The 23,416-nt window shown below is 41.4% G+C and overlaps 1 protein-coding gene across 3 annotated transcripts in view; it reads left to right on the top strand.

The window, feature by feature from the left end:
• Positions 1–23,416, top strand: part of NSMCE2 (NSE2 SUMO ligase component of SMC5/6 complex) — a 228,874-nt gene that overhangs the window by 69,511 nt on the left and 135,947 nt on the right. For all 3 annotated transcript variants that reach the window (XM_019643451.1, XM_019643450.1, XM_019643452.1), the window contains exon 4: positions 14,763–14,916. In XM_019643451.1, coding sequence (XP_019498996.1) covers positions 14,763–14,916 — 154 coding nt within the window. The remainder of the gene's footprint in view (positions 1–14,762; positions 14,917–23,416) is intronic.

The raw sequence follows: 23,416 nt of genomic DNA, 5'->3' as shown, positions 1-23,416 counted from the left end.
TTTTTGTATTTGTTTGTGGGCTGCTCATGAATTTAAGCTGCCCTTCTTAAAAGAGTATAATATCCATATCACAAGCACGTGATGATTGTAGTAACTGTCTGCAGAGTTCTTTGTGTAAATACTAAGATACGCTTTGGAAGGAGAAAGGAAACATTGGGAAAGAGGTGGGAGAAAAGAAAAAAGATTATAGTTCTTTTCTCCCAGTTGCTCTTTTACAAATCGCCATGGCCGCTGGTTCCATGTAGCCTCATGCTCTCAACCCCTGTTCTCCTTTGTTACCTGGACCTGTCTGTCTGACATGCATAAAATATGTGGTAATAAAAATAGAGAGCATTTTTGTGTGCCTCTGTGTCTGACACACACTAGGTCCTTCATACACATCACCACGTATTCTCACGACAACTGGGTGCAGTAGCTAATACAATATTCTTGCACAGATGAGGGCGCTAAGGCAGAGAGTTAATGGGAACTGCCCAAGGTTACTGACCTAGTGAAAAACCCAGAGGATATTGTCAGCTGTTGAATTTTCCTGTGGCACAGTGACTTTTTAATTAGGTTAATGTGGCTAGAATTCATTTTCATTTGCTTTCTTATTTGACTTTGCTGCTATTAACTCCCTCCTTTCCGAATTGTTCTTTTCTGTTGACTTTCGTGATAACACGTGTCTGCTTTTCGGGTTTTGTCTTTTTCCTAGCTTCTGGCCACGTCTCCGTGGTCTCCTGGGTGGACCCCACTTCATCTTCCCACCCTTACATCTGGGTTCCTACCTGTTCTCTGATTCTTTTCTCACACTGCACTCTCTTCCCAAGAGATAGCACCCAGGCTTATAACTTGAGTTACTTTCTTTATGTTGTTGAGTCCCAAATCCTTCCTTCCATTCCAAGATCGCTCATCTGAGACTCACACTCATGAGTTCAGTCATCTGTTTGACATCTCTGCTTAGGGGTGGGTGCTCTGTAAATTCAACATGTCCCCGAGAGAAGTTTTCCCCTTGATTTTCTTTTGGTATCCTGTGACTTAACAAGTAACCATCCACCCAGCTTCTCACATCAGAAACTTGGTAACCATCCTTACCCCCACCTCGCTCCTCATAGCTCGCGTCCATCCCCAAGTTTTATTGATACTCAAATTAGTTCACCTGCCTCATCTCCATTTTCACAATCTTAGGTCTCCTGTGTCAAGATTGCTATGCAAGGTTTTGCTCTCTTATAATATGTTCACTATCTAGTAGCCCAAGAGATATTTCTAAATCGGAGATTTGATTATTTTCCCTGTCTTTTTCACAGCCTCACCGTCTTCAGTGATTCCTAGTAGTTCAGATTAAATTCAGAGTTCTTTAGTTGGCATATATCCCTGTTTAACTCTCATTTTTGACAGTTCTTTTGTGCTAGTTGTTGGAATGTCCTCTTGCCTCTGGCCTTAGCACACATCATTCTTTCTACTGGGAGAGTCTTTTTACTTTCAAATACCTACCTCTTTCTTACCCTTCACAAACTTAGTGCAGCGCCTTTTGGAATAGCCCTCCCTGCCACCACCCGCTCCACGTGCTCTTGTAATACCACAGACTTAATAATATAGTTCATAGCATTTGTAGCAGTAACCACGTCTTCTCTCTATGTCTGATATACAAACGTCTTCTTTTCTTTTTTTTTTTAAAGATTTTTATTGGGAATTGGGATGGGAACAGCGCTGGGGAATTGGGGGAAGGGGAACAGACAAGTTGCTGTCCTTTTGTTCTTCAGTCTTGTTGTGGAGGACGTTGCTTCACTGGCCCAAGTTGGCACCATCATCGCGCTCTTCCCGGGCGAGGCAGATTAGTCGCCGGCTTCTGGACGGCCGCTCACAGCGGCTGCTGGCCGCTCACGCTGGCTGCTGGCTACACACGGTAGCCCGTGGCAACCCACTGCAGCAGGGGCTGCAGCCTACGCCATGCCTGCGACTCAGGGCAGCCCAGCTCCAGGTTGAGCTGTTGTTCAGCATCTTAGCTGTAGAGGGCAGTGTCACTGGCCCTCACAAGTGGGATCCAAATTGGGGCCCTCTGGCGTCCCAAGCCAGCTCTTAACCGCCGCACCACTCAGCCGGCCCACAAACGTCTTCTTTTCATTTCTAGTTCGTTTCATTCCCATAGGCATTTGACATTTAATCTTCCAAAACTAGGCTCTTGATTTTTTTTTTCCTCCCAAACCAGCTGTTCCTCTAGACTTCCCCACCTCAGACAATGGCAGCTATACTATTTCACTTAGTGAAGCCAAACCGAAGTAGTCCTAAGTCCCTTACATGTGTCACAGCCCACATCCAGTGCATCAGAAAACCTTGTTGCTTCTACCTTCAAAATATGTTTTAAAATCTGACCACCTCTTGCCACTTCTGCTACGACCTTAATTCATGTCATAACCACCTTTTGCCTAGATGACTGCAGTAGCCTATTAACTGATTTCCTGCTTCTAACTGGTCTCCTTCCTCCTCTAACATCTATTCTCATCGTAACAGCCAGGATGGTCCTTTAAAGATGAAAATCAGATCTTACTCCTCTGCTCAAAACCCTCCCATCAATCTTAGAGTAGAGGCTAAAGGCCACACCTTGGCCTCCATGGCCTGTCCCACCCTCGCTCCTTTCACCTCTGACCTTATCTCCTTTCACTCTCCAGCCCTTTCAAAATTTTTTTTTTTTTAGGGCTTTGTTCACATGTCATCTTTCCAGTGAAGCCTTCCCTGGCTGTCCATCAGAGAAGAGCTGACCTACCCTCCCCCTTTAATTGTTGGCCACAGCACCTATTACCATCTGGCTAATTATATGTTTTCTTATTGCTCTTCTCCACTGGAATGTAAGCCCCCTGAGGGCAGGGGCTTGATCCCTTTTGTTTCCTACTCTCTTCCCAGCATGTGGAGCAGTGTGTGCTCAGTAAGTACTGGCGTCTAAGTAGTAGATAACTCATGGACTTAGTGCTGTACCAGACCTGCCAGTGCAAGTCCCAGCTCCAACATGGACGAGCACCTGGGACAAGCACCTGAGGACGCAGTTAGACCCCTTAGCCTCGCTTTCCTAATCTGCAATATGGGGATGTATCCGCTCTTAACTTCTTAGGTTGTTCGCTTGTGTGTTTGGGGAAGATTAAATAAAATAATTCACGTGAAATTCTCAGCTCAGTGACTTGCCCATACTATTAATAAACTATACACGGAGGGCGTCTGTTGCTGTCGGACCCCATTGAGTTGCTTTTTACCTGTCCATCTCCTCCACCAGATGTTTCAATTCAGCTATGTTTTATACTTGCGATTGTAATAATAATGATGGTAGCGTGGTTGCCAGAGGCAAGGGGAGGTGGTGGGAATGGGAGGAATTGGGTGAAGGTGGCCAAAGGTACACACTTGTAGATAGAAGATAAATTAGTTCTGAGGGTGTCATGTAAAATATAATAACAATGCTAGTGGTAATAATAATAATAGCAACTACCATCTGAATGCTTAGGGAGGGCCAGGAAGTCAACACTTTCCAGTAGAACTTCCCACAGTAAAAGAAGTGTTGTGTGTCTGTACTGGAGAAAGGTAGCCATTAACAATGTGATAGTGTGGGCTGAGGAACTAAATTTTTAATTTTATTCAATTTTAATTCATTTAGATTTAAATAGCCACATGTGGCTAGTGGCTGCTGTATTTGGAATTTAAAGCTCTAAATTCTTGAAATACACTAATTCCTTTAATAGTCATGACAACCCTGTGATTTGGGTAGAGTTATAGATGAGGAAATCAAGTTTCTGAGAGGTTGAGTAGCTTGCCCAAGATTGCACAGCTAGTATGAGGTTGAATCGGGATTTAATGGTTAGATCTCTTGGTAATCAGGTTGCAGGGGCTCTACTGGCAGTCCCACAGACAAAGGACCAAGGTGACATGTCTGTGTCCTCGCTGCAAGGGAAGCTGAGAAAGTGACTATCTGATGGCATCCCTCATAAGGTGGGAAAGTCCCCAGACATTGATTGGAAAGATGTTCAAAAGCTTCTCAACCAGTGAGCTGGGCTGCTCAACCTCCATAGCATACTCTTTCTTCCAGACTTAAACTTGCAAACAGTGGCGACAACAACAAAATGCTTTTTACTAACGCTGCAGCTAATTCTCATAAAAGCAAAACACATGCTCTCTCTTTGCCCCAAAGCAGGAAGATATTACATCTTATCAGTTACTGTTTCCAAGTCTAGGATATTTGGACCACACTTACTACTTTGGTTACTGTTCTGTCATGGCACTTTGTGACTAATGAGCCACCAACTCACTTTTTATATAATATTAGCAGAAAAGGAAAGGGAGACGTTAGTTCAAAACAGAGACATGCACATGTCAAACCAAGGAAAACATATGAGTGGATTCTCCAGTCTGAGCTTTTGCTGTTGGTCCTGAACACACAGTTGGTATTTTTAACTCCCTTTCTCCACTGCCCACTTCATGTTTCCTTTGCTCTCAGCCAACTCTGGGTTGTAGGTTTTTATCTGACCATAACACCTAGGCTTTCATTCCTGGGGTGTTTATGCTCTTGATGGTCCTGTCTGTATGGAGTTGTTTCTGACTTCCATTATCTTTTACCAGTAGACGTGGCAAAACCGGAAGGCATTCCTGGTTCCAGACACACACACCCCTTTCCTCACTCTGTAGCAGCAATCCTATTTATCCTTGATAATCAAGATTCATTGTTCCAACCAGTTCTGTAACCTCACTTTTTGCCTGCCTTTGCAGTGTCATGAGGAGCGCAAAGCTGCTAGGTTGCAGTGTAAGCTTTCAAATCAGTGGCAGCATTGTTGGGTCCCTGCAGTGAAACCACTCTTCTCTTGGGTGCAGAGACTGTTAAGCCAGCAGAACTAGAGCTGCAGCCATGGGGGGAAATGCAAGGTGGCCATGAGGCGTGATGAGAGGGAGGAGAAGATGATTAGCTAATCTGCTTTTGTCCCTCGGTTCCTAGCTCATGGGTTCTGGCTGTCGGAGCAACAGTGTCATATATTCTTCACTGGTCGCAAGCATCCTGTGGACATCACTGTAATCTTATGAGATGGCGTCTCCCAGGTGGCACTGGAACTGAATCTTCACTAGATAGTATGGCATCCTGAAAGGTCATCTTTCTGGATAATGGGGTTTGGTAAAGCCAGCAAATCCCGCTAACATCAACCCATCGCTGGGCTTTTTCCACTGCAAAACCTTGAGTGAGAGACTATAATGATGAATAAGACATTGAGGAAACCCATGCATGCAGGGGCATGCTGGACAGGAAAGGCAATTTCAGGTTCGGAATACGCACCTTTTCATCTAAGAACCAAAAGTGACCGCTCAAGGTGGAGGATATATGCCTGAAATTAAGGATGCTTCCATAAAATTAACATGGGGTGTAAAAACATTCATTCTGAGTTATTTGGAGGCACATGCAAAGCAAAGTTCAGTTGAAAGGGGGGTTAAACGAGTTGAAACCATCTGTCACTGACTCAGTGTGACCTTGGGCAAGACGCTGAGCTCTTGTGAGCTGCCCATTCCTCACATCTGTAAAACAGGGATAATGATTCTGGTGTATGGAAGGCTTTGAACTCAGATGAAAGGTGCTGTAACAAGTGTGAAGTGTTAATAACAACAATTGTAATCCTCCTCTCACCCTCCCCCGGCTTTGACCTGAGCTGAAATTAAACAGTGCTTCACAAGATTGCCCCCCCGCCAAAAAAAAGATTGCCTATGAAATGACGTCCTCAGTATTTACGTGGTGACATGCTCCCCTAGCATCTGATATGTTTCCTTCCCCGCATTCATCACAGTTGGTGGTAGTGTATTTGTTTGACTCTTGGAGTAATATTTGTTTCCTCCACCAGATCCCAAACCCATGAGAACAACAGGGACCAGGTTAGTCTGTTTACTGTCGCATCTCCAAGCCCAGCCCAGTGCCTGCGTGTGGCAGGCATTCGGTAAATATTTATTGAATGGATGAATAGATGAATAATGTACATGTCTTCAAATTCTGCCAAAAAAGGAAAAAAAACCTGGAGAAACAAAACCAGCAGTTTGTTGCCCCCCGCCACCCCCCAAACACACCCCCAATATGGGAATCCTAATGCCATATTCTGTGTAAATAAGTGATTCCTGTTGGTCATAATCTATAGTGGGAATGGTGCCATGAGAAATTTATTGGAATAATTTTCAACAGCAAAATTGTTTGGTAACAGATGCACGTAGAGAGATGGCAGATTGCCTCATTTAACTGCCATCTGTTCGACAACGGCCTATTCTAACAGGACTGGTCCATTAGAACTAAACCACTAGCACTCTCACACATGTTTAAGTTTATTCATTTTCGACATTTTTCTGAAAGGCTTGAAGAACGAAAGATGTGTCCCTCTCTGGTTGGCCACTGCCCAATAATGGTGTATTCACACCACCTTGGCAAATGATAAAGTCCATTCTATGTGTAATAATGCTCAACTAGGAAGCATTCTCTCTTAAGTGTTTTGTCAGAAGTCAAACCAAATAATGGCACTGGGAAACTCACTCAACTACAAATAATTGGGTCCCACAGAGTTCAGTGCAGATTGTGCAATGGACAACAGAAACTGGCAGGAGATGAAGGGGGTAATCCACACTGGTCATCATCAGTGTGTGTGGTTTTTGTTTTTTTTTTTGAAGGACAAGTAAAAGGCAGTATAGTCAACTCTGTAGAAAATGTAGTGTGTCCCCATATGGACATGCAATTAGGGTATAGCCAGTGAAAGCGCAATGATTCTTAGCCTGGACATGCCTTTCAATAAAAACTTTACCAAGCTTCTTTGCCACAGAAAGGTGGAGATGGTCTATATAAATTCACCGTGTGTATGACTAACTGGGTTGGTGGTGTGTCATAAGTCCAGGCCAGCTTCCATAAATGTCTCAGTGCTCCGCATAATGCCTGGTACCCAATTGGGACTCAGTAAATATTTGCAAACGAATGTTCTAGGACCAACTGAGGCAATTCCTTCTGGATTCCCAGCATGAAAGCAGGTCCCCGTAGCCTAACATGAAGCTGACTGTGACTGAGAACTTGGAAGGCTCAGTATACTGAGCAGAACACAAAGCAAATTGCTTGTCACTGTTACGGACCCATCGCACATTTCTGAAGGCTGTGTAATTTCCAAAATATCAATCACTGGGTATAGGTTATTTTGGTAGGCAAACATCGAACGGTGGCTGTTCTGGAGGGAGTAAATGCGTCTGAGTCTTGGTTCAGTTACAAGAACGACTAATTTTATACTAGATCTCACATGATTCAAAAGTGTGTGAATGACTCAGCCCATTAATATCCTTAGCTCCTGTGATCTCCCCTCCCAGTGAGATGATGGCTGTAAGGCAATAATGATAATTGGAGGAGGGGACCTCGACTTTGCTCTATGGCAATAAAATGAAAGGCTTTGAGTAATTGTATATGTCCATAATATTGTTTGCAAGAAATGAGATACATTATCATATCCACATATAAAATTTTAGGTTGAAGCATGTTGAAAACAATACGTAGTTTCACTGTGGGTTAAGGACCGAGGTGTGTCTTTTGCTTCCACCATCCTCTTTCTGCCTGAAACAGCCAGGCTCTGTTCATGAAAACAGAGCCACCCGAGGCCTGATTTAGTTGTTGACAGTCAGCTCACTGGTTACATTCCCCTCACTGACATAAGCAAAATAGTGCCGAGCTACAGGCGTGCTGGGCTCCAGTTAAATACAGCTGAGCATTTCCGAGTGACTTTGAGCTGAAACTGAGCCGTTGGAGAATCCGTGGAACTTTGGGGGATCTGTGTGTCTTTTCTAATCACTGCTCCATCTTTTTGAAACAATTCATTAAACGAAGATCCGGATATTATGGAGTCAGCAGTGAGCGCATATCTCTGCTCTTTCTAAAGGCCCCAGTGACCCAATCACTGAGTCCAACGCACACTTCTCAAGTGCTTGTTAGCTTGACTTCTCTGTAGCATTGGACAGATCTTGACATTTCTTTCCAGACTTTGGGACACTTTCTTTTGGCTGTCTTCTTTAGTCTTGTACTTTTTCTTTTTTAGACTCTTGCAGCTGCTCCATAAATTGGTACTCTCAAGAGTTCTATCCTTGGTCGTTGTTTAGTTTCTATGTAGTATTCAGTCCCCTTGGTAATCCCATCCGTTTCCACGGTCTCCATTAAAATCTATCGATAGACTGATTTCCTCCATGTGGTGGGTATTTTCATGTTAGTTTGTGGAGCTGCAGACCTGTATATCCAAGCACCCTGGAGACCTATATGATAACTACAATAACAGTTACTCATTATTGAATATTCTCTATGACAGACAGCTCAGTGCTTTATTGCTTCATTTCACCTCTTCGTCTCAGCAACATTGTGAGGTAAATATTATTTTCTATTTACACGGGAGGAGGAAACTAAGGGTAGATGCATTTAGTAACTTTTCTAAGACCATTCTCTTAGTTAGCAGAGCCTTGTGTGTAATCTCAAGCCTAGAGCCCGAGTTTTTAATCATAAATACTTTGGATAAGCATGTCAAATGGAATCTCTCCCCCACACCCATCTTTTTCCATGATTCTGTCTTGTGTGAAAGGACCACATTTCATCCCTGAAGTAGCAGTCTGGGAATTGCACTAGACCACCCAAATACTGTGGATCACAAAAGTACTTTTTATTTTTATGTCCCAAATATGTTGTTTGCATTAAACAGAGTTTTCAAATTCATGGTCTTTAGTCTGATGTGGTGTTTGGACTATATACGTTGTTTTAAAAGCCAGGAAATGTGTCACACACACACAAAAATCTAACTTTGTAAAACAACTTTAAAAACAGGGCTTGCTGTCCCCCGAGGCAGCAGCCAGCTGGAGCTGTGTAGCAGCTTCCTCTCACCTGGGGCTCGTGTGTGTGCTCAGCAGAGCCCTCACCACTTCCTGTTGTCTCCACTGCTCTGAGCCTTGCTTGCCCAGCGCTGTGGCACTCCTGATGACACCTGCTCAAGACTCAGTTGTGCCTGCCCAGCTGGCGTCTTCGTCCTTCTCGAGTTTTTACCCTAGTACTTGAATGATTGTTCTCAAATGAAATCTGTGACTCGCTTTCTCTTAGTGTTTTTGATTGATGTTTTCCCACCGGCTTCTTCTTAGTCCACAACCATGTTAAAGGCTCAAGTTGGGAGGAGAAGAATAAAATTTTTTTAACATCTACTATGTGCCCAAGTTAAATACAAACATGATTTAATGGCGTCTTCCCAGCACTGAGGTGGGCGTTCCCGATTCCTAATTAAGAGGTGAGAGATCAGGGCCTAGAAGGGCTGTCCCAAGACCCATGCATAGGGTGGACCAGGATCTGTCTGATCCCAAGGTCGATGCTCTTTCTCCGCCATCATATCAGCTTCACTTCAAGCCACTGTTACCCTCTGTGCAAATCCACAAGTCCCTTTAGCTCTCTCCCATGATCTCCTGCCCGTCTTCTTTGCCTCCAGACTTTGTTCGCTTGTTCACACAGAGCGCCCTTCATTTTTATTTTTCTCATCTCAATGCAGCATGAATTGGCCTCCCTGTGACTCACTCATTCATCAGCATCATTTGAGCACCTACTGTATAACAGGCAGCACAGTAGACACCAGTGGAATAATCCTTGCCTCAGAGCAGCGTCGCAGGCTAGTAGGTCGAGACAGATAAATAGTTCCAGTGCCTAATAATTAAATTTAAATCTTATCTTACTTGAGCTCTCTTGTATCATTTTCCCCAAAAGACAAGCATCTCTCTTAAGGACATTTTTCTTTTCCTTTCTTTGGTGGCATTCCTCACTCCCGGTTTTCTTCTTTGCTTGTTTTAGAGCTGCTTTTCCCTCTCTCTTCTTTTTCCTCCCATGTTCTCATTTTAAATGTCTTTCCAGCCGCTTACTAGATCTTTCCACTTAGATGTTATATCGACATTCCAGATCGCCCCCTTCTTTCCCAAGAAAATGCTGTTTAACTGGTTGCCCATATTAAATATTGAATATCTTGGTGACATCGTCAACCCTGGTCTTCCTCTCACAAAAAGACTCAGCCATTCTGCTTCAAAAATAACATTTATTGGGTTGTCGGAAAAGCCATGACGTATTTTTTCTATGGTTTTCGTTGCAAAAATGCGTCATGACTTTTCCGACGACCCAATACGTTGTGACCAAATTGCCAGCCCTTCTGTCATTAGTTAACATACAGCAATAACTTCCTTCTCTCTTTCTGTCTGTAATGCATTTATGTGCTTTAACTGTAGTAATCGTTAAAAAAAAAATTCTCATGGTATTATTATGTTACTACTTAAAATCTTTTGGTGTCTTTTCTGCTGTCTATCAGGTCAGGTCTTGCTTCCATAGCCTGGCTCCCAGAGCTATTTACCACCTGCTCCCAATTGACTTTTCTGATCTCCTCTCCTAAGCTATAGTGCTTAGCACACAGAGGGCGCTCATTGACGGGTAAGTGGGTGGGGCATAAAAACCTGACTTTTTCCTCTCTCAAGGGCACTGTTAAATTCCCATACTATAAGCATGGCGTCTGCTAAGTTTACTTCTTAGTATTGGGTTGTCGGGAAAGTCATGACGTACTTTTTCTATGTTTTTCGTTGCAAAAATGCGTTATGACTTTTCCGACAACCCAATAGTTTCTATCATTTTAAAATTATAATGGTATAAAGGTTAATCATCTATAACCTGTTATAAAAATCCATTAACCCAGTACTGAGTTGTGTTGCCTCAAAAGTCATTTGTTGAAGTCCTAATCCCCAGTCCTTCAGAATGTGACAGCCTTTGGAGATAGGGTTTTTAAAGAGGTAATTGAGTTGAAATGAAGTCATTGGGATGAGCCCTAATTCAATACAACTGGTGTCTTTATAAGAAGACGGAATTTAGACACAGACACACACAGAAGAAGGAAGACCATGTGACCATAGAGGGAGACGACAGCCATCTTCAAGCCAAAGAGAGAGGCCTCAGAAGAAACCAGCCCTGCTGTCGCCTTAGTCTCAGACTTCCGGCCTCCAGATTTGTGGGAGAATCCTTTCTGTTGTTTAAGTCGCCCAGTCTGTGTTCCTTTGTGATGACAGCCTTAGCAAACTAATACACCCACTGAGGTTTTAAGTCCTGTATCTAAGGACTTTATCTCTAGGAAAGGGTTGGACAGGATCTAACAGATCCTCTCCTCCCATCTCAGAATTCTAAGAGGTATTTTAAATTCGTCCTAGGAAGAGAGGACCATCCTTCCCTTTTTCAGACTAGATAACATGTATGGTGAACTACCCAACGAACCGCTATTTTCCTTTCCCTTTTGGGATTATGTGTCTGTTTCTCTTGAAGATACAAACTAAGCAAGAAACCATTAAAAATGTAGTTAATCCCCATTCACTGCACTGATTTAAACAGACAATGAATTTGTTATTTTCCAGGCTCTCATTTTGATAGAGTACAGTAAGTTCCCTTTGCAATGGATAGCTATGTTGACTGCAGCATCGAATTTCCAGAAGCCATTTACGAATTTATGTGCTTTACAGCAGTTTTCTTGAGGTTCTGGCTGTGGGGAACTAAAGTACTCTGAATCACTAAATTTGGTTTATTTAGGTTTTCCTAGTCATATTTCAGGTTGCCATGTTGCTAACCTCAAAATGCCTCTGCCATCCATTCCTTCCTTGCCACCCCGTTTTTCTGTCTAACTCTTCAGCAGTGGTTGCATTTGAACTAGGGAAATTACGTGTGTTGAGTAGGTTAGAGACTTTGTTGGGAAAGACCATTTGCATTTACTGACCATCTGCTCAGATCGGATCTTTTCTGATCACCCCAGATTAAATAATAATTTCAGACTCATTAAAGACTTGGAGAAGTTTCATCTGTATGCCTGCCTGTAATGTTACCATTAACATCTCATATGGATGTGAGTCAATTTTATTTTATAAATCCAGAAAGAGAGACTATAATTCTTTTCTAAGAACTCATAATTTATTTTCTGTATCTACTTCGAAGTTTCATGCCATGATTTTGAACTTGTTGCATCCTGTTCTATCGATTGTAGAAGTCGAGGATACCTCATGTATAAGAGCTTTTATTTTTGAGACACATGGCATTATTAAAATTGCCTTTCTTACTTTCACTTTTCCAAACTGAGCATTATTGGTTCTTTAGCCTTACAGGACTTATTTAAAATTTTTAATTACATATAAGACTTGCCTTTAAAGCTCTTCTGTGTTTTTCACAACCCTCTTTGATGGCAGATCCAGCACTGGTGGAGTTTCATCAGTACAGTGAGAACACAGCCAATTCCTCACTCTGTACTATAAACACAAATTTAGGCATTTTGGTTTTATGCTTAATTTTCATTTTTTATTTAGCTAATTAAAATGCATAGCAATTAAGCAAAACAAGATTATATAATCCTTTATGGCAAAGGGTAATCTAAGCAGATAAATTGCACGTCATCTTTTTTTTTTTTTAAAGATTTTTATTGGTGAATTGGGGGGATGGGAACAGTGCTGGGGAATTGGGGGAAGGGGGACAGACAAGTTGCTGTCGTTTTGTTCTTCAGTCTAGTTGTGGAGGATGTTGCTTCACTGGCCCAAGTTGGCACCATCATTGCGCTCTTCCCGGGTGAGGCAGATCAGTCGCCGGCTTCTGGACGGCCGCTCACTGCAGCTGCTGGCCGCTCACGCTGGCTGCTGGCTACACACGGTAGCCCATGGCAACCCACTGCCACAGGGACTGCAGCCCACGCCGTCGCCGGCGACTCCCGGCAGCCCAGCTCCAGGTTGAGCTGTTGTTCAGCATCTTAGCTGTAGAGGGCAGTGTCACTGGCCCTCATATGTGGGATCCGAACCGGGGCCCTCTGGCATCCCAAGCGAGTTCTTAACCATCGCGCTACTCGGCCGGCCCCTGCACATCATCTTTTGACTTCACATACTTGGTACTCAGATTCAGAGAGATCAGAAATATATCTCACTGACCAGAACTAAAACCAAGAGTTTTTCCTATCTATCTTATAGTGTTAGCATTGCCCCTAACTAACTGGAAGATAGTAGGTAAGTCATTTAACTTCTTTTTATATCATTTTATTTACTTATGAAGTTGGAGAAGGTGGGTAGATATTAAGATTAGATGATCTCTAAATTGCCTTCCAGCTCAGAAATTCCGTGGCATACTCAGCTAATATTAACAGTGGATAAATTATGGGTTTTGGTGGGTAAGTATATAAGATTAATTTGTTTGAAATTAATTATTGAGTACATATATATTGAGTGCTACCTACTATGTGCCAGGTGCTAGCAACACAGTGGTAAATCAGACATCTTTCAAAGAGTTTACATTTCATTAGGAGAAAGAAACATATAAAAATAAGTGCAATTGAATATCACCGGGGCTGTGGAAGAAATCTGTCCGAGGCCTATTGGGGCACAAGGGAGATTTTGGTGAATTTCGCCTGGTGGCAGGGGCATCAGGAAAAGGCCAGTGATTGAAGGGACCAATAAAGAGAAAATAGCTGGGGGACTGGGAAGGGATTAAAGAGGGTGGTTGTTTTTAAATATGGAAGTAAAGAGCCAATTTAAAGATTTTGGAGGCCACAGCTTAAAGAGAAGGCAAGTTTGTTCTGATGGAGATGAAGAAGATGGAATTAAGAACAAACTTAAAAACAAGGTTGAGGACGGATAGAGGGACAGATAGATGAATAAATACGTGACAAAGCAAACATAGCAAAACATAACTGTGACATCTAGGAGGTAGGTGAATGGTAAAATAAAATTCTTTCAACTTTTCCACATTTTCGAAAATTTTACAATAAAATATTGGGAGGAAAAAGAAGACTGAGAGTTGAGCTTTGCACCAAATAGGGGGCACCTGTTCCTCGTTGTGGCCGCAGATGGTGAAGTTCAAGGTTAAAGTCTCAACTTCTTTTGTGAAGTTAGAGCCACCCTCGCCTAGGGAGGCAGAGGGTCAGAGTGGAGGAGTGCTGAGGAGAATTTAAGGATGGACTCACCACAAGGGGAGGAGGAGAGGGGTGGGGCAGACCTGGGTTAAAGCAGGAAGTGGTGATGTTCAGTGTCTGCAGAAGTGCAGGACACAGGGCTTGGGCTGCTGTGAGGCTGTCCTCCAGTAGTTGTCTGGAGGCACCGCATTAGTAGGGCACTGAAAGGGTAGTTTAAGAAAGTGATGAATGGATGCGATGTATGAGCCCTCCATTGTTTACCAGCAGTCGGTGCTGGAACAAGCCCCGACCTCTTTGGTTCTCTGTTGGCGGGATTCTGCTTTCTGCATATATAAGATTCTATTGGGGAATTGCGGAAGGGGAACGGTGTTGGGGAATTGGGGAAGGGGGACAACCAAGTTGTTGTCCTTCAGTATTAGTTGTGGAGGGCGCAGCTAGCTCAGCTCCCAAGTCCAGTAGCCATCCGGCCGCCCGTTGGCAGCTTGCGGCAGCTCAGCTCAAGGTGCTGTGATCAATCTTAGTTGCGGGTGGGCACAGCCCACCATCCCATGCGGGAGTCAAACCAGAAACCTTGTTGTTTGGAGCACGTGCTCTCACCAGCCGAGCCATCCTGCCACCTGTTGGTGGCTCAGCGGCAGCTCAGCTTGGGCGCAGTTCACTGGTCCATGTGGGAATTGAACCGGCAGTCCTGTTGCTCAGAGCTCCCGCTCTTAACCAACTGAGCCACTCGGCCGCTCCTACCTCATTATATTTTTGTTTGAATGAAATGAGATATAAAAATAATATTACCATGTTATTGTTAACATTTAACTGAGACAATTTTATTACCTTCCTCAGGTAAAAGAAGAGCGTCCAGAAAAAATACCAGACCTAAAACTATTAGTGGAACAGAAGTTTTTGGCTTTACAGAATAAGAATTCTGATGCAGACTTTGAAAATAATGAAAAATTTGTACAGTTTAAACAACAGCTGAAAGAACTAAAGAAGCAATGTAAGTCAGCATGCTTTGCTTTGCTTTGGCTTTTTGAAATTAGGGAACCGACTTGAGCAGTCCCAGAAAGTTGATTTATATAAAGTTTGCTTATCTGCTTGGCTTGACCCTCTTGCGAAATGGCTTTTTATTGTTGCTGCAATTCTGTGTTTTGTCTAATTTTTGGTTCAAATCAGCCTGTCCGTTTCTGAAAACCAACAGTTTCCACAAAGTGCTAAGAAAATTCCCCACAAGCTACAGAAAATTACACTGTGTTGTCCCACTGCTGGGGAGGGAATCGGCAAAATAAAATAAAACTGAAAACTATTTTATTAAAATAACAAGGGTGTGTTTCAAATTTTAAACTGCTGTGCCAAGCTTTAATATAACTATACTTTGATTCTAGTTTTGTTGCTTTGGAATAGTAGGAACAATGTTTTCTCAGATTATTTTTTTCTTCTTAAATATGAACCAAAATTCTACTGATCCCTTCTATCGTTTTTTAATTTTTCAATTACAGTTGACATTCAAACGAATTATTTTATATTAGTTTCAGGTGTACAGCATAGCGGTTAGCATTTACGTAATTTACGAATCCCTACTATCTTTGTGGTAGTATAAATTCCATGTGATTTTGAAATTTGTTGCCTTCCTAGTCAACTTTATTAAACTCAGGCTTTTTAATTAACATAATTTTGATTTAAAAATGAGAGTGGGGAACATGATTTATTGTACAAAAAACTTTTTGTAGACAGTATTTGCCAGAAATGATGTTCCTTTTCTACACAGTGAAGTACATGTATCCATTTTTTCCCTTTCTTTTTCCATGTAACTCACATAACAAGTTTATGTAATTTGATTGTTTTTACCTTAGCATCAATTGTCATTCTTTCTTTTATGCTTAAGGTTATTTTATTGCTTAAAGAATTGAATAATGAAGCAAATAACTTTACTTTTTTTCGGTTAAGTTTCAACATCACTTTCATTTACACAGACATGGCACAGGAGGCATGTTGTATGATCTGAGATACAAATTTATTTTATGTCCGTATTTGTAGTGAGTATAGGGTTTCATATTTTGAAATAGGCTTTCTTTTAAATATAAGCACTTTCTTTAAATTGATGCTGAGATCTCAAAAAATAACTGAGGAAGCTACTTCTGTCGATTTTACAAGTGAAGTTTCACAATTGGGAATGTTTTGCAATTATGGTGAGACTTGCTTTTACTGTAGATTTATACAGTAAGCATTTTCCCCACGTTTTAAGTCTGTTTTCTGTTCTTCTCTGAATATCACAGCTATTGAAGTCTTTCTGATATAATTTGCACTGTTCCCCCAAATGGGTAATAATCCCCAAACAGGTAATAATTTGCTAATGGCTTTCTGATCTTCAAGATGCTAGTGCATTTCAGTTTTGGTGTTGGTCAAAATAGCCAAATGTGTTTTATTGTATTACTTGGAGCCAATAATTAGAAAATTATAGCAAATTTAACTTCTGATCATAATTCCTGATAGTGTAGGTATTTTATAATACAGATTGAAGGATAAATATCCGAAAGTATAAATTTCTCAATCCTTTGTTATTGATGACAAAGTTATTAGTCCATAAGAAAAAACTCTAAGGAGTTTTAAAATCATATACTTATGTGGAAACACTTTCTTGTTAATACTATTCAATTCAACAAAATAATAAATGTTTGAAATCATAATGATTGTTTAATTCTCTATAAAATTGGGTAGGGGGCAGGATTCCCCAAGCCAGCAGTACACATCATGTGGCTGGACAGCTTAAACCTTATGAAAAAGTAAATTTATATTGAAAGAAATGCGTCCTTATAGAAGGTTTCCCTATATATGGTAACACTGGAATTAAGAGAACTTTCCCTTTTATTTCTCCTAAAATATTCTTTTAAATCTCAAATAGCTGAACAAGCAAAATATTAATACTCTCTCAAAGATGTGTATCCCTTACTTGCAAAATGTAATTTTTAGCACATTATTATTAGCACTGTCAGTTAAACTTCCACCATGCCTAGTGCATTTTATTTCTTTAGATTTAACGCTGCTGTGAGGATGGTGATTAGCACTAGGCTCCCACAATTTTTGTGCAGGCAAGTCAAAGGGACTATGATTTATAAAGGAGCCAGTGAAATCTGTTTGTTTGAGGTGTGTTCTCATGGAGGCAAGGAATTACAATAATTCTGTTGTTTTTTTTTAAGATTGGAAAATACAAGCCAAGGAGAGATACTTGCTTCAAGTTGCCTATTTTGGCAAAATAAAGACTGAAGCGTTTTTTATGGTCTGCACATATCGGAAGGGTTCTTTCATGAAAATAACCACCATGTGTTCACCAACTTGATTGTGCAAGAACACAACTTGCATGCGATTAAGTTTTACCAAATCAGGATCCAATCAAAGAAATGCCATGAAGCTCTTAGGTGGGGGGAAGTCAAGATGGAGACTGACGTCGGTGGTCTGTCTGGTGGGTGGACCTGAGGGGGTGTCCTGCCTGCCAGCTGGGCGCACTCAACCGGCGGGAATGGGTCAGCCCAGCCGTCCTCAGCAGCTCATCGCAAACTGTCTGCTCTCAAGATCCCTTTACATTCTTAAAACTTACTGAGGCCCCCCAAAGAACTTTTGTTTACCTGGGTTATAGCTTTTGACATTTATCATATTAGAAATCAACATGGGGGAATTTTAAAAATAGTAAGCCATTAAAATTCAATAATAAATCCATTACCTGTTCACATAAGTAGCATCATGTAATATATGAAATATAACATGAAGAAAAATTAGCGAAAAGAGTGGCATTATTTTACATTTTTGCAAATCTCTTCGATTTCTGGCTTAATAGAAGGCAGCTAGATCCTTGTATTTGCTTCTGTATGCAGCCTCTTAAAATACATTGCTTTGGTTGAAGTACACGCAGAAAATCTGGCCTCACACATGGGTAGCTGGACTTACCGAAAGGATCTTGCAGACTACCAGGAATTGTCACTTTGAGAACCACACTAGGCCAGAGTGCCAAATTCAGACAGCCTCCTCTTTTTCTATGGCCTGCAAACTAAGACTGGCTGTTACAAGTTTTATTTGTTGGGGGGAGGGGGGGGAAATCAAGAGAAGAATAATTTTTTGTGATGTGTGAAATTATATAAAATTCAGATTTCAGTGTCCATAAAGTTTTATTGGATTTTAGACACACTCGTTCATTTACATATTGTCTGTAGGTGCTTTACACTATAATGGCCCAGCTGAGTGGTGCAGCAAAGACCATCTGAACCACAAAGCTTATAATACTTATTATCTGACTCTTTACAAAAAAATTTACTGACCTCCTGGTCTAAACCATAATCAGGAACAAGGGCAGTTTCTGCTTTTGGGTTTCCTTTTTTTAACTTGAGATTTTTTTCATAAATACCATACATCTGTCTATGGTACACTCAGAATACTTTGAGCACCTATCGTATAGGAATCATTGCTGTTGGTGATCAGCGATAAATAAAAAATAGAGTCCCGGTACTTGGAGAAGACAATATATACAAACATGAAATCATTGGAGACCCATTAATAACAAATAGCAAATCAAAAGCAAAGAAAGAAAGTCAGAAACAAATGTTATGCAATGTGGGACCTAAATGAAGAGAGTCAGAATAGGAACGCAGATTTTATCTGGGTGGCTAATATTGCCAGGCAAGTGTTCCAGAAGATTCTGAGGCTGGGTTCAGGCCCAGCAAGAAAGAGTGTGCTGAAAGATTATGGCGGGAAAGAGTCAGTATAGATATCTGGTATTTACCATCCCTAGAATGCAAACGTAACAGATGCACTGCAGTAGTTATTTGTGTCCTGTGGGTATCACCACGCAGTAGACTCAACTTCTTTGGACAAATCATTTTACCCCTGGTACCCAGTGTCCTATATATTAGAGGTATAATGTCTGCCCCAGTTTACCTCTCAGGATTAGAACCATGAGCAAATGAGATAGTGGCTCTTTGCAAACCCTGAAAGCTTACTTTAGGTTTACGTTATTATTGAGAAAGAGCTAGTATAGCACAGTGGAAAGAATCTGAGCTCAGCAGCCAGAAGACCTTAGTTTGAGTCACTTAAAATATAGCCTGGTCTCCCTACCAATGGCACCCATTTTTTTTTAGTTCTATTGGGCTGTCGGAAAAGTCATGATGTATTTTTTCTATGTTTTTTTTTTTGCAAAAATGCATCATGACTTTTCCGGCAACCCAATAATTCTTAGAGTCATACAAATCAAGATTGATTGAAGATCATTTTTATGCTTCTGGAGAAGATGACTAAGGTGGTGGCAGCGATAACAACTGAATTAGGGAACAATTTCACAGAAAAGAATTCCATTTTCCTAAATGGTCATCATGTTCTTACTAACCCAAGCTGTGAACTAAACAATATGATTTGGTTTAAGGCAGATGTATCCAGACTTTTTTGGATGAAATTATTTCAATTTATCCAAATAATATGTTCATGTAATGTTCTCTCTTCCTTGCCTCTTTTACTTAAACTGTCTCCACTATTACAACTTAATGATTTCTTACAGTTTTAACATCAGTAGAGCTTTTTTTGGATGTGCAGGCACCTCTGCATAGACACTTTCTCAAGTCCTCAAGCTGTCTTTCTGGTGTCCTTACTCATTTGCCTATTGTATGATTAGCAGGCCTCAGAAGTTTTAGTGCCACTCAGCAAGGCACAAATTGAGGGCTTTACACAAGAATTGGTACTTAGAAACCTTCAATAAGGGCTTCACTTTGTGGCCGAAAATAGAATTGCCTGTGAATCTGAGATCTTTAGTATTAAAATAATCTAATATGACATATAATTTTGTTGGTACGTTTCAATGTTAAGAGGAGAAAAGAGCATGCTTTTTTTTAAGTGCAGATTTGCTCATCTGAAGATGTTCACGTAGATTTAACAGTGTATTTAGGCCATAGGTAAGCTGTGCAGAAAATAAGATGGAGATATTGGAATCCATGACTAAAACTTAGAAATCAGTTTCAGTGACAATGACATTTGTATTCAAGGAGTGTGTGTGTGTGTGTGTGTGTGTGTGTGTGTGAATTTACACTGTAATCTTATAATTATATGGATTCACCAATGAACTGTGTACCTTTCCTTTAAGGATGCTCAATCTAGATCTCAAACCGGAAAACAGGGCGTGGCCATTCACGTGCGTATTATCCTAAAGGATCCCATTAAATAGGAGTTCCTCAGGAACATGAAGTACTTTCACTTGTCTGTTCCTAGTGGGCTGCTTTTCTGTTTCCTTCAGCATCTGTTGAGAACTGCAGCGTAGCTCCACCAGGACAGGGACTTGGAGGTTTGCGTCCTGCTGCATGCCTTCCGCAGACAGTTGTATCATCTCGGGGGCCCTCGATTGCTCTTCCTTTTCCCTTTGTGAGGCTGATGAAGCCATCACCATTCACTTGCTGGATGACCATTAATTGTTGGGAAATGCTAAAAACCATAAGTTTCCCCACAGAGACTGACTTTTTCAGGTTGGATTGCATCCCTGGCGTGAGGACTTAACACTCATTGAGTGAAATGTCTGCCCTATGCAAATTTTTTATCCTTTGTGTATTTGCCTCTCTCTTCCCTCTTGTGTGAGTCAGCATCCGTCTGACTCTTTTCTGTGTCTTTTTCTTCCCTTCTACTTTCTTTGTATTTCGCACCCCATACAGTTATCGGTCCCGTATGTTTTTATGTTCCATCAGTGAGGCTAAATGGTGCAGTTCCTGTCTTAATGATGAAGCTGCTTCAGAGAACTTAAGTGATACTCTCACAGTTCCAAAGCTAGTAAACAGTGGGACTGGAAGACAGGAGATGCCTGAAAACAAGAAAATAATGATCTTGCCAAGTTACTCATTTCTGAACTTAGCATGATTTCAGTTTTATAACCGATCGAGACAGGGCATTGGGAGAGTTGTAACTATTATCCCTCTTCTCTTTGATAAAGTTGTTCCTTTCCAGAAACTTTTTTACATTTTAAAGCAGATTGGGGTACCAAATAAATAATTGAATAAGTGAAGAAAAATGATATAATTCAAATTCGATTAACTCTGTGTCATGTTGGAATTTTAGTCAAGGCCTTAAGCTATAGCTCTTTGGTAGTGAGAAATGAGCTTTTCTACATGCCCTGTAGACGAGCAGTAACGACGCCCATCTATTCTGCCTTCGCCTTAGGTTTGCCCTAGTCCTTCTGGAAAGCGGTAATAATAAAAGTAACAGCCAGTCTTTGTGTAGGGCCTGGCTCTTGGTATTAAAGAGTGTTTGTTGAATTAATGAATCACTACAGGCTTTGTTTGTTTGCGTGCCCACCTATGTACAGGGTCTGGTGTTTACATCCTTTATATATGCGATTGGTGATTTCTCACAACTCTACAGGATAGCTGTATCCATTTTATAGGTTAGAAAATATGCGGACAGAGGTAATATAACTTCCCTAAGCACTGAACTTCACAGCCCGGCTTGGGTAACACCAAAGCTCATGCCGTTCCCCGTATATCCTACACCATCTCTTGAAAATACTCCCACATGGACTTCTTTTCTCTCAATTCAAGTATTTCATTCATCAGTGAAAAATTGATTTGTCAGCTGTTGAGTAGTGAACAGTTTGCTTGGGTCTCCCATAGATTTGCATTGGGGGGCTCCTGTGATACTGAGGGGAGCCTGCTTCACCTGGCTGAGAGAGGCTCTCTTGCCTGGTCACTTCCATTCGGAGATCAGGGAGTAGGAATTGTATCAGACATTATTTAGTCGTTTATGTGTGCTTTGTCTTGCCTTCAAAGTAGCATCTCGAAAAACATGTAGTTGTAGCCCCGTTTTGTAGATAAAGAAGTGAGACTCATGATAGGTAAGTGGTTTGCTCAAGGTCACAAAGTAAGTTACAGAGGCAGAATTAAAACCAGGTTCTACTTTTCCAGATCCTGTAGTTTTGGCAATACCAAAAAATTCAGTAAATAGTGCCTAAGAATGCCATTTCTAGTGTGAACATTTGCTATGTTATGGCAGAGAGCAGTAGGACATTTACTATAAGTTTGGAACAATTTCCATGAAATTTATTTCAAGCATAGCAACAATAATCCCATGCACATACACCCTTTCTCTTAATGTCCGTGACACCCATGTGCAGGAGAGAAATGTATGAAAAGTGCAGGTTCTGTTTTTAGCAGACTGAATCTTGGAGGTGACATAGTCACCCAGTGTCTCACAGTCAGGAGGTCACAAGGATAACAAATATGTTCCCAAGGAAAGGGGAAGCTTTAGAATGAGAGATGGCTATAATTAAAGTTATTAGGGGGAAAAAAAGGTTCAGTTATCAAGGGAGAAATGAGTCAGCAGCAAGTTTAAACACAAACTGTGATCTATGGGTGTTTCTCTCATGGTGGCTTATTTTGAGAGAGTGTGATGCCATCTGTACTCAGAAAGCAGCCTGAACCTGGAATACGAAGACCAAATAATAAGTGTCCTGGGGACTATGCACATCATACTTAAGAAAGTAATTATCTTGCCAAGTTACTAGTTTCTGAGGTTAGAATGATTTAAGTTTTGTAATTGTTAGATGGGCATAATGGGTGCCCCTTTGTAGTCGACACCTCCCTCCATTTCCAGTCCCTGGCAACCACTGTTTTGTTTTCTTCGTAGTTTTAACTTTCCCAGAATGTTGCACACTTGGAATCATACAGTATGTGGCCTTTTAAGTGGCGTCTTTCACCGAGCAGAATGCACTTGAGATTCATCCATAGTGTTGCTAATGTCATCGGCTTGTTGCGTCGTGTTGCTGAGTCGTATTCACCAGTTGAAGGATATTTCAGCAGTTTCCAGCTTGGGGCCATTATGAATAAAGCTGTTAGAAACAGTCAGGTCAGTCAGGTGCAGGTTGTTATGTGAATATAAGTTGAATTTCTCTTGGATAAACATTGAGGCCTGGGATTGCTGGCTCATCTGGTAAGTATAGGAGGTCGGACAATTAAGTTCACGAACTCATCCTAGAGAATGTGCTACACACCTCATTGCTGAATATTACTCTGGTCACCTTCAAAGTACTCCCGTTGGGAAGCTGTGCATCGACGCCAGCGCCTAGTCCACCTTTCAGAGCAATTTGGGAACTCTTTCCGGAGTGGCCATCAGAGCTGTCATTATATTACCCTTGATGTCCTCAATGTCATCAAAATGTCTTCCTTTCAATATTTCCTTTATCTTTCGGTAAAGGAAGACGTCATTGGGGGCCAGATCAGGTGAGTTGGGAAGGCGTTGCAATACAGTTATTTGTTTACTGCCTAAAACCTTCCTCACAGACAGTGCCGTGTGAACTGGTGCATTGTCATGATGCAAGAGTCATGGATTGTTGGTGAAAAGTTCAGGTCGTTTTTGTCTAACTTTTTTTTTTTTTTTTTAAAGCTGACCATCCCTGCCACCTGTTGGCAGCTCAGCGGCTGCTCAGCTTGGGCCGGGACTCAAACCGCTGTTGCTCAGAGCTCAAACTCTTGAGTGAGCTCTTAACC

This window comes from Hipposideros armiger, unplaced genomic scaffold, assembly GCF_001890085.2.
Source record: "Hipposideros armiger isolate ML-2016 unplaced genomic scaffold, ASM189008v1 scaffold_78, whole genome shotgun sequence".
NCBI classification, from domain to species: domain Eukaryota; kingdom Metazoa; phylum Chordata; class Mammalia; order Chiroptera; family Hipposideridae; genus Hipposideros; species Hipposideros armiger.
This window is presented reverse-complemented; position numbering and strand designations above follow the sequence as displayed.